The sequence below is a fragment of the Notolepis coatsorum genome, assembly GCF_963971535.1.
Source record: "Notolepis coatsorum genome assembly, chromosome: 6".
Classification (NCBI taxonomy): Eukaryota; Metazoa; Chordata; class Actinopteri; order Aulopiformes; family Paralepididae; genus Notolepis; species Notolepis coatsorum.
This window is the reverse complement of record NC_140170.1, coordinates 147613987-147631921: the sequence shown is the minus strand read 5'-3', so window position 1 is coordinate 147631921 and position 17935 is coordinate 147613987. Positions and strand designations below refer to the sequence as shown.

The window sequence follows — 17935 nt, the reverse complement described above, 5'->3', positions numbered from 1 at the left end:
AATTTGTATTGAGAATTTGCTAACACTGTCAAAATGTCAAAAACAGAGGAAGGGACGGCTTGAAGTTTCTCCTGTGATGGTTGTGATATTTTTTTATTTACATTTTTTATCTTTTTTTTCCCATTTTTCTCCCATCCCAATGTTAGTCGTTATGCCAATTCCCAATCCCCTTCCTGGTCGTTGCGCACTCTACCCCCTACCGTCGGTCCGGGAGGGCGGAGACTATCACATGCTTCCTCCGACACATGTGTACCCAGCCCACCGCTTCTTTTCACCTGGCAGCGCGGACTCTCACTGGGAGAGTGTAACGTGTGGAAGGTCACACTACCTCTCCCAGATCCTTCCCTTGCTGTGCAGGCGCCCGACCGAACTGTAGGAGTCGCTGTTTACAACGACCAGGACCCACCCTCGCCGGGTTTCCCACCCGCTAACACTGCCAATTGTGTTAGTATGGATGGTCGGCCAACCCGGAAGCACCTGTCGTAAATTAATTGAATCAAAAAAGTATGGTACAAGTAAGGTTAGGGTTTTAAGGAGACACAGGGTCATAGCTAAAGAGGAAGGACGCTCGAGTCAAAAGCAAACAGCAAGGAATGCATTTTGGTTAATGGTTGAAATAACTGTGTCCCCACATCCCCCCTGGCGAGGTCAGATAGCCATAAAAAGCCTATACCAGAAGTAGAAAGTATAACCTTCCCCCCTCTGTGACAGCTTAAGGACAGCCAGACAGTTGGTGCTATAGATTGAGGAAGAGATTGCAGGGAATAGCGTGCAGCTGGTCAAAACACAGTTTAATGACTTAAAAATGCAGAAAGTTAAGACTCTAAAATAAGCAAGTTATTAAGCAACAGATAACTATAGGAGACAAATCAAGAAAGTACAAGCAAAATGACACTAAAAAGGAGACTAATTGATCACTGCTAAAGGGAAACACCACATAGGTTCCTCTCAAATTGGAGACAGAGAGAGAAATTGGATCAAATGCTGAAAATACCCACTAAAAGAACATTAATAAAATTGGAGAAAACATATCATTGTCAAAGAAATAAGATTCTAGTTAATTTAGGACTAATAGTTAAAGACCATTACCAGCGAGAGACTAAATTAAATAACACAGGATTTAGAACTTAAATTAAGACAAAGTAAGATTAAAACAACTATTACCTTTTCTCCTGATACATTAATTAGATAGGGAGTTTTGCATCAAACATTATACAGGTTGTTATAAGGAAACTGTGGCCACAATGATCTAAATCTGAATTATACTATAGGATTTAGATAGTCTAGCACAATCTGGAATGTAACAGTAAAAAGCATTTAGCAAAGTAGTGTGTGTTCATTTAGTAAGAAAAAGGTTAAAACTAGGAAATTGAAAATGAGTGACCCTGATGTAAACTTTCCAAAGAGGGTTTTTGCTAATCTAAATCCCTTTGGCAAAGTTGTGTGTATTGTGCTGTGTTGTACCCATTCTGCAAATCTGTGAGCAAATTATTCATTCATTTAGTCAATCAAATAATAAAGGTTTAGTCCGTTTCAGTAGAAGGAAGGAAACGGTTGAAATAGATGTCCCTTCCTTATTTGGTTAGAGATCGTGTTAAACCAATGAAAAATAGGGATCGGAGTCTCCTTCTGTGACATCACGGAGCGGAGACTCGACCACTGGGGGAGGGGTTTTGAGTCCTATAAATCTACCACAGGTTCGAGACATGAGAAAACGGAGGGAGACGAGAACACCACGAGGACGCACGGAGAAAGCAGCTTGAGAAGACCTCACCAGCGCTGAAAACCTATCCAATCAAGACGTGCTGCAGATGCTGTTATAGAATAAGAAAAGTTAAACGAGAACTTTAAGCTGTCTTTGGATCTTCCAATAAACGACAGCCGACTGTCATTGTACCTTAGCGCCTGGCTCCGACTCCATCTCATTTTATAAGAATTGAACTAAAACGTGTGAGTACAACAGCAGAGATACTAGAAAGAGATCCACTATACGATCAGTCATTTAGAAATACACGTCACACCACAGCTGGTGGTAGACAGCCGCTTAGTCCGCTGCGCTACCCGGCCGCCCGGTTGTGACATTTTCTGTAGCAGCTCTTGTAGCCGTCTCAGAAGTTGAGACATAATTTCCTTGTGAGATTTATTTCATGTTTCTGTTATAAATAAATGCATAATTATTTGAGTTTATAAAGCTGTTGGAACACGATTAAAATATAATGTAAATATGGGGTTAAAAGATAACGTTGATTAAAAATGTATCTAAAATACACCAAAGTGAAATATTTAAGTTAGAAATGTTGTGCCTTTATTTGCTGTTTTATTGTGAATCAGAGAGTAATGGGTCACATGACCAGAGCTAAGTTAATTGCATTATGGGTCAGAATCAACATGCACCTAAGAGAAGCGAAGCAAAGCTTCACATGCACATGTGGTAATTGTCTTTTATTTTTTGTCTTTTAATTTAGTTGTGCATTGATGTGGACAATGAATATGGACAACGTGAGCAATTCAATTATATTTCAGAGCTGGGCCTGTAGTTCCAGCTCTTCACGCAACAAGAGGTCCAAACCATCTTTTAACCCAAAACTCTACCTGTCAACACACACAGTCAACCAGAGTAATCCCCTCAGCATGGTGGCTTAACCCCATAGCAACCGGCTCATTTCACATGCTCTATATACCACTACAGGGGTGATCAGAATGACAGTGGAGGCCTTTCACCCAATATTTAGATGCCCATTCGTCCTCCACGTCGGAAGACACAGTGGTTGCTATATGCAAAACTATGGTTGCTATGTGATGATACATGAGAAATGTATCATCAACATTTGTATAATTTTATGTTTTATTACTGGGTCTTGTAAGGTCATAGTGGAACAGTAATAGCATGCTTTACCCGTATTGTACCCAGTGGCGTCGCGTGGGTAAAATAACAGGGGAAGCCAAACAAATTTATAAAAAAAAAAATTATTAAATATTTTTATTAATTTTTTTTTTTTTTAAGTCAAGCAGTCACCATGTACACTACAGTATGGCTCGGCGGCCAGTCAAACTGTCTTTTTATTTATTTAACAGATTGCAGAATGGGTACAATACAGTACGGCTCAATACACACAATTGTATAAGGGGATGCAGACCAGAGAAAGACGTTTGTCTTGTTTACATCAGGGTCATTAATACTGCTGGAGCATTGGTTCATTTTTGGTCCGATTCTTCCTTGCACAATTTTGCGCGCCGCGTGGGAGCAAATTCGAGACACATATTCGGTTGCAAAAAGGTGTCCCACGGTCTCCTCTATGGCCGTGAATATATTCACGCGGATCGGAATCACGGCGCGCCCGTGGGACACTTTTCCGTTTCGGCGAGTTTATTCCACGCTTTCGGTTTTCCTTTTCTAAGCATTTTCGGGGCTACATGTGAAAGAGTAAAAGTTGCGGGACGCCCAGATGTTTCCACGATAGAAAGCTCGCGTGGATCCCATAATAGGCTCACTTAATACAGCGTTTTTAAAATCACGTGGCATTTTCAGGGTCGCGAGCCGACCTTTTCCCCTCGTTTTCGATGATGGAAGTGATTTAGGAAAAGCTTCGGCACGCCGAGAGGTACCCGTGGATTTAATCTCGCGAGGATCGGGGCAATATTCGGCCCGTGGGAGCAGTCACAGGTTAATACAATGTTCAGAGTGCAGAGGGGAGGTGTGCAGAGGGGAGGCCACACTCAGGATTCTTCTCACAGCCCCGTTTTAAACTTTTAGGGTGTGGCAGTCAGCTCGAATCTGATTGGCTAGGATCGGATTTGGACTCTAGATACATGAATCACATGGTTGAGGCTGGAGAAAGAGACCTACCCCCTGCCTCCTCTCCTCTATAGCTGCAGTGAGCATGTGAGTCTGACAGTGTGTTAGAGGGAGTGAGAAGGAGAAGAGGGAGACATTTAAAAAAAATATATATATATAACACAGATGCATAGATGAAAAAGAATGTAAACTATATTAAAAAAAGAATTATATATATATATTTTTTTTCATATTTCATATTTGATATTAATTCATATTTTAATAGGGAGGCATGGCTTCCGTTGGCTTCCATAAGGATTCGCCACTGATTGTACCTACTCTGCCGCTGCAAAGAAATCAAATGATCATGTGGTTACCAATTGTCACAGGATAGCCATGTTGGAAGAAAGAGAAGGAAGGAAGCCATGTTGGAAGAAAGATAACTACACAGATATTCTGTGCAAGGCCTCTATTATTCATGTTTCTTCTCAGCAAAGTATTTGCTGTCAGCTGGACAGCTGTTGCAGACTGTAGTGATCTGAGCATGAAGTGAGTCAGGTGGAACAAAGAAGCTTTTGGCAATTTATGATATATTGAGCCCTTAGCAGTGAATTGAAGGGTCCAGGTAAAATGTTTATATATATATTTTACACATCAAGAACTCCAGGGCGGCGGCTAAGTGGCGCAGTGGGCAAGGCGCTCGCCACTAACGCAGGAGATGCTGGGTTCGAGCCCAGCTCTCAGCGTTGCTTCAGGCATGGCTGGTCGTTCATACTAATACAATTGGCAGTATTAGGGGGTGGGAAAGCCGGTGGGTGGGGATCGGACGTTGTGGACAGCGACTCCTACAGGTCGGTTGGTGCGCCTGTACAGCAGAATCAGGAAGTATCGGGGGCAGTGTGAGTCTCCCACGCGTTACTCCTCGCCACTGAGAGCGTGCTGTACAGGTGAAAAGATGCGACGGCTGCCTCCTCGTGTACCGGAGGGGACACGTGATACAAGGCTTCGTCCACATTGCAGCCGACCAGTGGGAGGCATGGTCTAGCAACGTTTGAGACAGGGGAGGGAAGAATTGGATAATACGAAATTGGGATGGGAGAAAAATAGAAAAATGGGGAGAAAAAAGTAGATCAAAAAAAGAACTCCAGGGCCATGGTGTACTTGGTTCAACTAAGCCGATCAAATGTCCTATTAGCCAGCTTAAATTAACCCGATGATTGATGTCAGGCTATCTCGGTTTCTCAAAGGCTGATTCACACTCAAACAATCTCGTTAATTCGAACCAGACTTCAGTAATAGGATAATTGCGTGTGCCCATCCTACTTCAAAAGGGGGAGACATCGATCACCGAAACCAGGATTTTCTTATGGGAAAATATTGCGGACAAGTTAAATGCGTAAGTGTTGGGAAAATGTATAGGCTAATTTTAAGTGCCTCATTACCCCAATCAATCAGATTATATTTCTTTAAATGTACCTGCTGGCAGTAGGCTTAATGAATGAATCATCAAATGAGATCTTGCTAGCGAAAATAATTATTTCAACTATTTCAGAATAAGTATAGATAAAAACAAGCCCAAGGAGTATCTAATTGATAGGAATGAATAGATACTTATGAGGATATAATGTACTGTGTGCTTAGGTATCATGTACTATATAAATACATGTATGTGTAGATCAGGGGTTCCCAACGTTTTCAAGCTGCGACCCCCGAAATAACGGTGTCAGAGAGCAGCGAACCCCACTATTATAGGAGGTGGTTGAAGCATTATCAAGTATCAACCATTATCTGAAATGAAAATAAATAAATAATAATCTAACCCTAACTATCCTTACTGTCATGCACCTAATATACTAACCTAGTGTAGCACTCAACACTTTGATGATCAAATGATAGAGTTGTGCCCTTCCTGATGACTTGTCGTACAGAACTTGTAAGTCGCTTTGGATAAAAGCGTCAGCTAAATGACTAAATGTAAAAATGTAAACATGCAAACGTTCGGACGCACTAATAAGCATGGAGGCTATTAACAGTTTCACTATTAATCAGGTTTTAATCTGTTTCGGACATCATCCATAAATGCATTGAATTGATTAACCTTTGGTTTATAGTCATGTTCATCACCCTCTTTTTCATCATCAGATAACAGTGCTTGAACAGATTGATGCATTTTCTCAAATTCATTCATCAAAACATCAAAGGCTTCCCTACGTTGTAATTACAGAAAGTATCTACTGTAATTACCAGCGTGGCCTTGTCTATTTGTAATAACATGCTCATTCACTTTTCCCACGTCCACTTCATCAAGTCCATCAAACAGTGCATCTCCTCATCAGACATTTAAATCCCAGTTACAATATCGCAATAACGTGTGACAGTGATACAATTCAACAATCCACAGATTCAGATTCCTCGTAATTCACATCCACAATCCACGCGTAAAGACGCTACAATTTATGCTTGAATGAAACACAATCCGGGCGCTCCGGTTTAGCAAATACATCCACAGCGGAGAATATGAAACGGATCAGAGCCAAACGCCCGATAGGCCTTTTACAATCACCTCGGATCCAAGTTTAATTCATAAAAAATATCCCCGCAGGATTCACATTTGCAATGCTCCGTTATTAAAATAACCACATAGTGTGTGTCACATATAGCTATGACGTGCATTATTTAGGACCAAGTAAATCCATAGGCTGAATATGATTTATTATCAGCATTTTAGGTCTATTATTTTACATTTCAAAAGCATTTCTGTTACCAGTTTAATGTATTTGAATTGTTTTTAATTATTGGCCTACACATTCTATGAAATCAATACATTGTGGCTATAAGAAAATAGCGAGCCAGAGACGTAGTTCGAGTCGAGGTATTTTACTTATCACTACACATAGCATTTACAATAACAACCAACCCTCAACCCGGAACCGGAAGTGGTATTTACCCTTTCCCCTAAACAGTAAACCCCCGCTCTTAAAGGCACAAGCCCACCTTAGTGAATGTCTCTTAATATGGGTCACCACAACATTCTAGAAATCATCCTGCGGCTGCTCGCGACCTGTCTAGAAAAACTAAGCAGAATGGTATAATGGGATCTCTGAGGAAGGGAGCTGGCATTTTTTTCCGAGGGAGTGGCCAGCATATCCAGCTAACTTAACTAAACCTGCGATGGATCAGGTTCAAATTTTTTGATAGTGATTTAGCCAAACCTGCTTTGTGGAACCGAAAAGACTGACTTATGTCAAGTTATCCTAAAGATTATCCGGCTAACTCTGTTAGCCACATACAGGGAATGGGGCCCTGGCATCAAATCTAAAACAACAACATTAATTGTAAATAAGAATTTGTTCTTAATTGACCTGCCTGGTTAAATAAAGGTTCTAAAGAATTCTCACATACTGCTGATAGAGAATATAGTGTCATGAATAGACGGTTGCCATCATTCTCAGAGTGCACTTGGAGAACCAACAATAACTTTACATAAGCTGAAGGCTGTTTTCCACCATAATGGCTTCATTTATATCGGAACCCCAATTATTTTATAGTATAAAACATTATTGTTTGCTTTTTAAACTGCCTTCGATATTTTTAAATGAAGATGCCTTATATTGGGAAAACAGCCTTCAGGTTATGTTACATACATTTTGGTTGTCCAAGTGCACTTGAAGAACATTGAAGCATGGCAACCCTCTAATGACCCTCTTTCTTTATTTTACTATTGAATGGATGAAAGGACACCAACACCTATAAATGCTGACAACAAAGTATGATTTTCAAAGATTTGGTGTTGGTTTATTATGTGTTTTCATAACACATGGATTGTGAAACAGCCTTGCTGTTTTTTTGTCAATATCTTAAGATGTTCAGAGAGAACAGTTTGGAATCAATAGCATAGAGAGGGAAAATTATTAAATGAGTTAGACACATGTCAGATTGTACCGCAATATTCAACTTTCAACTTAAAGACATTTGTGTTACTGTACAAATTGACAGTAATGTGTGAGGATATAAACAGAGCAACATTTGAACATTTTGGAAATATAGTTTCTGTGATGCCCTACCTATAACTGGTTGAAAGAAAACAACAACAACAACAACAACAACAACAACAACAAATATGCACCAGCTGCTGCAAACAAACAAACAAAACAAAAAAGTGTTAATCTTCTAGATTCATTATGATTCCTTGGCCTTGGTGAGCAGCTGTTGCTGTCATTTATAATAAACTGTTCAAACAGTTGAATCCAATATCTTAAATTTCAGTGGTGTGCGTTTGCTCTGGCATATTAACCACCTCACTGTGAGATTGTAAGACTGCGTGTTTAGAGACTTGAGTCACTTGTGTTTCAGCCCCACGGCGGAGTAATCTCAGCTCCTTGTGGAAGATGTTCCCACTAATAAAAAGCAAGAGTTACAAAACATCTGCATTTTTCCAACATCTATCATCTCACTAACAGCTTTTTGCAACCGGGGAGGAGTGTAATTCTACATGGCATTTCAGCAAATCTTTTTGATTAATATTTCCATTGCCACTCATATTGCCCGGGCTCGGGTGGCAGGTCATTATGCGAGCGCCGCAGTACACGCAGAAACCCTAGTGTGAAGACAATGATCGATGATCCTGTTGAGGCGTCATCGTTTCTCTTATACCGGCACCTCTAAGTGCTTTTTGCTAAAACAACTTAACCGGATAACGCCAAAATGCAGACAGTCAACCTTTCATCCCCCCCTGGATCTGGGGAATAATACTAAACTAAACAGAAAAGTGTACTTACTGAAAAGCTCTGAAAACGAAAGGACTTCAAACAAAAAGTCTGTAGTGTGGTAGTGAAAGGTTAACCTTCGGTAGTGTGGTAGTGAACGGGTTAATTCAGTCATACGTTGCTTATTGTGGACTGTTAATGTTGTAAGTATCATTTCAGCTTCAGATGTATCATTTGATTTGTTATACGTGTTTGTTAAGCACTCCTCCTTTTAGTCCTCTGAGTCAGAGAGCAGCTAGATGTGACTGATGGGCCAATCAGAGCAGCTAGATGTGACTGATGGGCCAATCAGACCATTTGTATTATGCAATATTTCAAAGGAAGCTGATTGGATATCTGAAATGGCTTGATTTTGTTGATATCCAGGGGGATAGACATCAAGTTCAAGTTTTGTTTTATTTTTCACATATAAAGTACATACATTACAGTGAAATGCTTGGTTCTGTTCTGTATGAGCCCCCTGAGAATGTGCTTCATACGGTAAAAAAGTAAAAAGAATAAAGTCCAAAGGGCTTAAGGCATCTTATTTTCATAACAACAGTCCTAACATTTCGGGTAATTTTAACATCCGTTAAGAAATTATATTGAAAAACACGATTTGCATTCTACCAAATCTTTGACTTTGTTTCACATTGTTTGGCAAATGGAATAGGGCTAACACTGCAGCTGCAAATTGGCTGTTAAAATGGTATTAAAGGCTTATGCAGATGTACATCTCCACGCTTTGCAAAATAAGACATTTCTGTCACACTTTGAACACCTCAATGTGTTTACTTAGACGTGTTAATCAAATATTCATGGTTGTGTTTTTGTGTTACAATTTACATTCACTTTTGAGGTTATGGTGTTTACTTCCCTCTCCCCTTGAAACATATCAGCCTTCTTCCTCAAATGGTTTCTGTAAGTTATTTATCTTATTAGGGCTTGCAAATGATAGTAAAGATACAAATAAGCAGTTTAAATAATAAGCAGACAAAATTAACTTTGAATTAGATTAGATTAAAATGTATTGTCAGTATACAGCACATGTACAGTACAACAGAAATAAGTTTGGCATCCAACCAGAGTGCAAATGTAACAGTAAAGTGCAACATCAATATACAATGTACAGGTGGTTAAACTGGGTACAAAATATACAAATTAGTACTACTGAGTGTATTGCTAATCAGATGTATGTACAGAGTTGTATTATATAAATAGAGACAGTATGACTACTACTGGCCAGCAGCGTGAGGTGAGGATAGGTATATATGCGGTATAAATATATATATGGCATATACAGCATTATAGTGCATGTTATCATACAGAGCTAAGGATTATGTGCAGGTGTACAAGCAAGTATATAGAGGGGTTATATGCAGGTATATTCAGACAAATATGGGTATATATATGTGGTAATATAAAGATATACATGTAAATATGCGGTATATACAGCATTGTTGTACATGTTATCATACAGTATATGGGTAGACAGGGAAAGCAGTATATAGGTATAAATTGAGCATAGGCAACAGAGTTCAGAATCGTACAGTATGGGTAACAGAGCCTAGGGTGTAGGCCAGGGGCGGACTGGCAACAAAAAGCAGCCCGGGAATTTGCGGTCAAGCGGCCCCCATTTGTCCGAAATAACATATAAAATTGAAAATGCCTCAAGCTAATCAATCAATCAATCAATCAACAAATCATCACTACACAACTATCAACGCAATCCACTAATTTACCTTTGTGTCAGTTAATATGCAAAACAATGGGTCTCATTTTCAAATGTTTTTCTTTCATATATCTGTGTGTACAGAAAGCCATAAAACATTCAACTCTGATTCATGAAATTATCATCCGACACCTGATTTTACCTAATACTTTTATTGTCTGATTTGCTATTTCTTCTATTGCATTCAAAATTAGACCATAAACATATATGAGTTTTGACATTTGATATTTACAATTTGACCTGGCAAAATACGTTTTATAAGATTGGGAAATTTGGGATATTCGTTTTTTACGATTGCTTTGACAAATTTTGCTATGCTGAAATTCAAAGTACAAAACTGTTAATACAAAGTGCCAAACTCAAATCATTATGCTCCATTCTCAGAATACAGCCACCTAATATTACAACAATGTTCAATTGTTTATTGCTACAAATGCAGATCACTAAATCAATTCAACAGGTGTTTATACTAATGTCTCATTACCTTATTTATTTATGTATCTATTAAAGAGATTTGCACTACATTCATACCTCATTTGCATTCACCTTACCTTAAAGTTTTGTACCTCATTGTCTGCATTTGTACCTCATTGTTTACAAATGTTTTACTCATTGTACTTAGATTGTACTTAGGTTGTACTTTAGATTGTATATTGTATATTCCTCTTTTACTTACTTTTTTACTGTATGAAGCACACTCTCAGAGGCTCATACAGAACCAAGCAAACTTGAAAACTTGAAACTTCAACAACCTTGCCCAGGTGAGTAGCATTGCAACACATTGATAATCTCTTCACCACTACATAAAAGGCTGCTTAGAAACCTGAATGGCAGTTTCTGACAACATGGAGCAAGTCGGTGGAGCTGAGGTTGGCAACGAAGGACAGGGTCATGGTCGTGGGCATGGTCGTGGTCGTGGCCATGGAGGCAGAAGAACATCTATCTAAAATGAAATGAGAGCCACAATTGTTTTCACCCGCACAAAACCCTGGCAGAACATCACCCCCACCCTCATACACCTCCACTGGCTTTCTGTAAAATATCGTGTCACCTTCAAGATCCTCCTGCTGACATATAAATCCCTACACACCACCGCCCCTCAATACCTATCCGACCTTCTCCACACCTACACCCCTTCCCGGAATCTCCGCTCCTCTGACACAGGCCTACTTACCATCCCACAAGCCAGATTGCGGACCTTCAGGGACAGGGCTTTTACTGTGGCTGCCCCCACCCTTTGGAAATCCCTCCCCATGGACATCCGAAATGGTAATTGTCTTGTCCAGTTTACAGTAAAACCTGCTGAATACCTATCTCTTCACCCAGGCCTATGGTCTCTGATGCTCCTGAGTATCCTATTCATTCTGTTTTGTTCTATTTTGTTTTTTTCTGTTTGTTCTGTTCTGTTTTTGTATTTAGTTTCTTAGTTTAGGTCACCGTTATCCTCTCCCTTCTCCCTTCTCCCTTCTCCCTTCTCCCTTCCCCCTTTTTATTGTAAAGCGCTTTGGGTACGTGAAAGGCACTATATAAATTCAAGCCATTTTTATTGACCACCGACCGAGGTCTAACAATGGCTGAAGCTGGCAGGGTGGTGCAGTCAAACCTGAACAGGTCAACGGTGGCATCCATTATAAGAATTTTTACGAGAGATAATCAGTAAGTCAATATGTGGCATTTACTGTACAGTAACTGTATATTTAATTACAGTAATTGTAAAATTGATATTGCTGTCTGTTACATTATATTTCATGAATACTAAAGTGTGGGTGTGAATTATTTTTGTAATGTTATCTTTACTTTAGAACTGAAGGTGTATAGGGCGGCTGATTGGCGCAGTGGGCAAGGCGCTCGCCTCTAACGCAGCAGATGCTGGGTTCGAGCCCAGTTCTCGGCGTTGCTACCGCCTGGCCGGTCGTTCATACTAACACAATTGGCAAGTGTTAGAGGGTGGGAAAGCCGGTGGGTGGGGATTTGACGTTGTGGACAGCGACTCCTACAGGTCGGTTTGGTGACGCCGGTGCGACGGAAGCAGGAAGTGACGGGGGCAGCGTGAGCCTCCTCGTGTACCGGAGGGGACACGTGATGCAAGGCTTCTGTCCTCACTACAACCGACCTGTGGGAGGCATAGTCTAGCAACATTCAAGACAGGGGAGGGAAGAATTGGATATACCAAATTGGGATGGGAGAAAATAGAAAATGGGAGAAAAAGTGGATAAAAAAAAAGAACTGAAGGTGTATGATCGCTGTCCATATGAGGAGGCAACACTCCTTCAGGCCATGGATGAGGCATGTGAAGACATCACAGCCCAGTGTCAGGGGTGGCACTCCAAAATATTTGTATTAGCGCTTGTCATAATCTGAACTATCTGGACACAGACAATACTCTGCCACCCTCTGGCGCTCTGTTTGCGGTACTGCAGGAGTGCCTACTCTGGAGATTATTGAATGTGTGTATTAATGTGTTCCCCTTGTATTTGTTATTGGTCCTGTGTGCTCCCCGGTATGTTCAGATGTCTGCCTATTAGTCTAGTGTCCTTGTATTCATTGTATTATGTGTCCCTATTATCCCTGTTATTGTTAGTGTCTAGTCTTGTCCCCTCTGTGTATTCATGTTCCTGTGTGTATCCATATTCATGTTCCTCTCTTCCCCAGCTGTTCCTGTTTAGTAATCAGTGTGATTAGTCCTCCTATATATTCTGTGTCGTCCGTTGTTGTTAGAACATTATTATACCATTGTGGTTGTGATTCAGCACCCTTCCGTGTTGTCTCTAATTCGTACCCTTTGTTATATAATCATTATCTGCCAGCTTAGGCTGTGGTACTCGTCTTTATTGTTTTGTTGTTGTAGTTGTACTCCAAAGAAGTGAAGTAAAGCCTCTTCTCAACTACACCCCGCTTGTGTCCTGCCTCTCTCTCATTCCTGTATTGCGCCTGGGTCCACACACCAACAACCAGATTCTTACAGCGCTGTCTTGCAAACTTGCTGCTTTACTGTACACTAGTTTGTTTACAGTACTGTAACTGTTTTTATTTTTACTGTACAATACAGAGCATTACTGTATGTCTTTTTCTTTACTGTAATGATTAAACTTCAAATAATCAAATATTTTGTTTGTCTTTCATAGAAACACAAGCACAATACTGCAGTCTATCACAGGGGTTATGAGGAAATGACCATAGTCTCTTTTGGTAACAAGTATTTTGTGTTTGACCGCATTATTTGATAATGGCCGTTGTATTTGAAAATGCAACAATAATTAAACTTCAACAATGAACATATCCACTGTTCTGGTGCTGTGATAAACGTGTGCTTATACTATTCTCTGATTTGACACTGGTATTTTTATTCTGAACCCAAAATGAGGAGTATAGCATTCTGTTTTTGCACATTGCACTCTGATGTGCAAAAAACTGTAAGACAAAAAATTCAAGGCAGAACTTACAACTATAAACAAAGTCAGGGTAAATATTTTCCATCAGGACAACAAAGAATAAATGATAAATTGAATAAAGAATAAATTAGCAATTGAAACCAAAACAACCTCTCAAGATTATTGAAAATCTTGGAAAAATTATATTGGAAAGATATTATTAGAATATTAGGCCTTATAAGGGCCAACTTGACTTAACAAAACAATAAATCTATAAAGCCCTTGAGGAGGCTGATACCGGCTAAAACATATAGTTGACGCGTCTGTTGCTCGTGCTGGGTACTCGTCTGGTGAAAGAATGAATGTCCACAAGGTCCGTTCCAATAATACCCCAAATGGGTTTATTTACCTCATAAATACCGAAAGCACAATTTGCCTGTGATATGAGTAAACGGCAACGCTAATATGAACAAACAAACACTATACACTACAAACAAAACGATAACCAAACAACGTGTCGAAGTGACGTGACGACGGTCAAAAACTGTTAGGCTCTGCCGGTAACCAAACGCACCTGCAGTCATCAGTCCCGTTACCCATTAAGTAGCTACGTATGTCACCTACTGGTGAGCAACGGGAACTGATGCCACAAACCCAATTTGGCAGGCTGGCAGGCACAATGTATACAGGCAGAACTCAACAAAAATACATAAACAAAACAAATGCATAAAATATAACACATGGCACTACAACCATGTAAATTGGCTCTTACACTCTGCCTCTAATTGTTAAATGTTATAACATAAAAACATAAAAACAAAAAGAGCCAAAGTGTGCCATAACCACAAAACAAATCAAATATTTGAGACTATTGCCTCGTGCAAAAGACAAAGCTTGGTTACTGGTCGCTCTAAAACACTTGTTTTGGTCTTCAGACGCACTGAGCGCACCAAGCTGTTCTTGTCTGAGAAGGTCTCCAAAACTCTGCCGAGGAGCCAAGAGCCTCGAGGAGCTGCAGAGTCGACTACCACGACAATATCTCCAGGTACAAAATTTCTCCTGGGCTGACTCCACTTTTGCTGTTCTTAGAGGAGAGGGAGGTACTCCTGCACCCATCTTTTCCAGAAAAGTCCAGAAATATACTGAGCTTGCTTCCACCTCCTCTTCACATACAGATCCTCCTTCACAAAGAGCCCAGGTGATAAGAGTGGCTTGCCTTTCATCAGGAGAATATGGTTGGGAGTGAGTGGTTCAAGATCGTTGGGATCGTCGGACAGTTTGGTGATGGGGCGGTCATTTAATATTGCCTCCACTTCGCACATGACAGTGTGCAATCCATCGTCATCCAAAGTTTGCAAATGTAAAACAGATGCGAGAACCTTCCTTACCATGCGGATAACTCTCTCCCACACGCCTCCCTGGTGGGATGCTCCTGGTGGGTTAAATTTCCAGTGAATTCCATCTTGGAGCAAAGCTCCTTGCAACGTTCATGATTCAGAGCTGCAAGAGCCTCCTTCAACTCTCGCTCTGCTCCCACAAAGTTTGTTCCATTGTCAGATTGCATCTGGGATACCTGGCCTCTTCTGCAGATAAATCTACGTATGGCGTTGATGCACGCATCTGTATCCAGAGAAGGCGCCACTTCCAAGTGGACAGCTCTGCTTGAGAAACAGGTAAAAATTACTCCGTAGCGCTTACATGTACTCCTGCCTCTCTTCACTTCAAATGGCCCGAAATAGTCAACGCCAACATTCGTAAAGGGGGGTAAATCAGGCAGAAGCCTTTCCTTGGGCAAATCTGCCATTTTCTGTTCTCCTACCCTTGCACAATGGAGCCTGCAAAACCCGCACTTTCCAATGATATTCCTCACAGCCGAATTGGCGTTTGTGATCCAGAACTTCTTACGAAGCTTTGACAATGTATGGTTTCTTCCACTGTGTCCTAGTTGTTGGTGGATGTGCCTCAGTATGAGTGTGGAAATGTACTGATCTTTAGACAGAATGAGTGGATGTTTTCTTTCTTCAGGCATCGCTGCTCTACTCAGTCGTCCACCAACTCTCAAAAGTCCATCATCCATTCGAGGGTCCAGCTTGTAGGTCACACTGTCTCGTGCAACTGGTTTTCCAGTTGCTAGTGTGGCCATTTCCTTCTGGAACCTTTGTTGCTGACAGTATCGGATGATGGAAATTTCAGCCTTCAATAGGTCATCCAATGACAAGGTCTGCCCTTTCAGGGCTCCTTTGGCCTATTCCATCTCTGACTCAATGTGCCTGGAAGCACCACGTGTATCCTTCTCAAGGACCTTAACAGCCTGCAACTCCTTTCTCCTTTGTGCCAGTTCTAGAAGAGTCCTCTTCACCTTTAGAAACCATGCTGCAGCTGTCTTGAGCTTTTTCCATTCAGAGAAGTAAGTGACAAGATGTTCTGTAGCACTAGGTGAGTCTGTGATGATCACATTCACAGCAACAGGCTTCTTGACTTCTGGATCGTCGCTGGCCATAATGCAGTCTGCTGTATAAGAAGGCCATTTCTCCACGGGCTGAGAGAGGAATTTTGGGCCCTCAATCCATCGGTCATCCGTCAGCAGTTCTTCAACTTTCATATCCCTGGATGCGTCATCAGCAGGGTTGTCTCTGGTGTTGGTGTACTTCCATTGAGACACGTCAGTCATTTCTCTAATGGTTGACACCCTGTTTGCCACGAAGGTATGAAAGCGCTTGTCCTCGTTTTTGTATGTACTTGATAACTGACGTGCTGTCAGTCCAGAATGTTGATGGATCCAGTGGCAGTTGAAGCTCAGTCTTCAACATCTGGTCCACTCGGACTGCTAGGACCACAGCTGTCAGTTCAAGACGTGGAATGGTCACATGTTTCAGGGGCGTGACTCTTGCTTTCCCAAACATGAAGGAAACATGGATACTGTTTTTGCTGTTCTGCAGCCTAAGATAGGCAACAGTCCCGAATCCATGTTCGCTAGCATCGGAAAAGTGATGCAATTCTGCCAGAGTGGGGCGTCCAAAGTCTTTGGGTTTAACACATCGGTTGACTTTGAATGACGTCATCTTTTCCAGTTCCTCCAACCATCTTATCCATTGGTGTTCAATATCTTTTGGAATGTTCTCATCCCAGCTGCACCCTCTTCTACACAGTTCCTGCAGCATGGACTTGGCAGGCAGTGTAACTGGGCTAATGAAACCCAGGGGATCGTACACTGAACTTACAATGGACAGTAGACCTCGCCGGGTATGCGGTTGCTCCTTCCTGACCATTTTGAATTTAAACGTGTCAGTTTCCACACACCACAGTAGCCCCAGGGCTCTCTCCATCGGAAGCTCATCTCTGTCCAGATTCAACTCTTTCGAATCTCTTGCCAGGTGCTCTTCTGCAATTGACTGCAGTACTGACTTGTAACACTTCCTCCGGTCCTGGCCCTGTGGGACCAGGACTCAGACAGTCATCACAAGTACCTCCCATTAACAATAACCCTCAGTCTACATTGCCACCCGGTGGGCTGATGCCAATCTGGCATCAGCTCACACACTAACTTATTGTTATTTATTGTCAGTTGTGTTTGTTGTGTTTATTATCTGTTGTCTCCACTTTGTTAGTCTTGTGTTCCCCTGTCTGTGGTTTGTAATTATGTTTTAGTCTGGTTGTTTGTTATTGTTTTCCCAGTACTCTGTGCTCTATTGTTTCTGTCTACCACACCTGTGTCTTATTTGTAAATTACCCTCTGTGTCTTGTCAATTAGTCTTGTGTATATAGTCCTGTCTGTCCTGCCCTGCTGTGCGCGGTCATTGTTAAATGTTACCTGTGTCGTGTATGTACCTTGTGTGTTAGTAAACTGTTCATCGTCAAAAGCTCTGTCTCCGGTCTCATCTATACTCTGCCATCTGGGTCCATCATGCCAAAGAAGCGTACCAAGCGTAACACTGACTGGCTGTTGCTGGTCCACTTGGTCAAGGTGAATCCGCCTCTCTGACAAATCTCTGAAAGAGCTTGAATCATGACAACTGCTTCTTCCTCTGTGGGTAGGCTCTTTAAGCAATCATCCATGTAGAAGTTTTGTTTGACTGTTTTGACAACATCAGCAGCAAAGTGATTGTGATTGTCTTCAGCAGTCTTCTTCAGTGCCTAGCTCGCACAACTTGGGGAGGAAACTGCCCCAAACAGGTGTACTGTCATTCGATGCTCTACAACCTCCAGATTTGTGTTGCCGTTAGGACACCAGAGGAAGCGAAGAAAATCCCGGTGTTCTTCAGGAACTTTGACCTGGTAAAACATTGATTTTATGTCTCCCATGAACGCTACT

At 41.2% G+C, this 17935-nt stretch overlaps 1 protein-coding gene across 1 annotated transcript in view; it reads left to right on the top strand.

Moving 5' to 3' along the window:
- cntn3b (contactin 3b) overlaps window positions 1-15289 on the top strand; it is a gene marked incomplete at both ends in the record, with an annotated part of 270445 nt that extends 255156 nt beyond the window's left edge. The window contains one exon of the mRNA XM_084315768.1: window positions 15181-15289. Coding sequence (XP_084171894.1) covers window positions 15181-15289 — 109 coding nt within the window. The remainder of the gene's footprint in view (window positions 1-15180) is intronic.
- Window positions 15290-17935: the final 2646 nt, after the last annotated feature.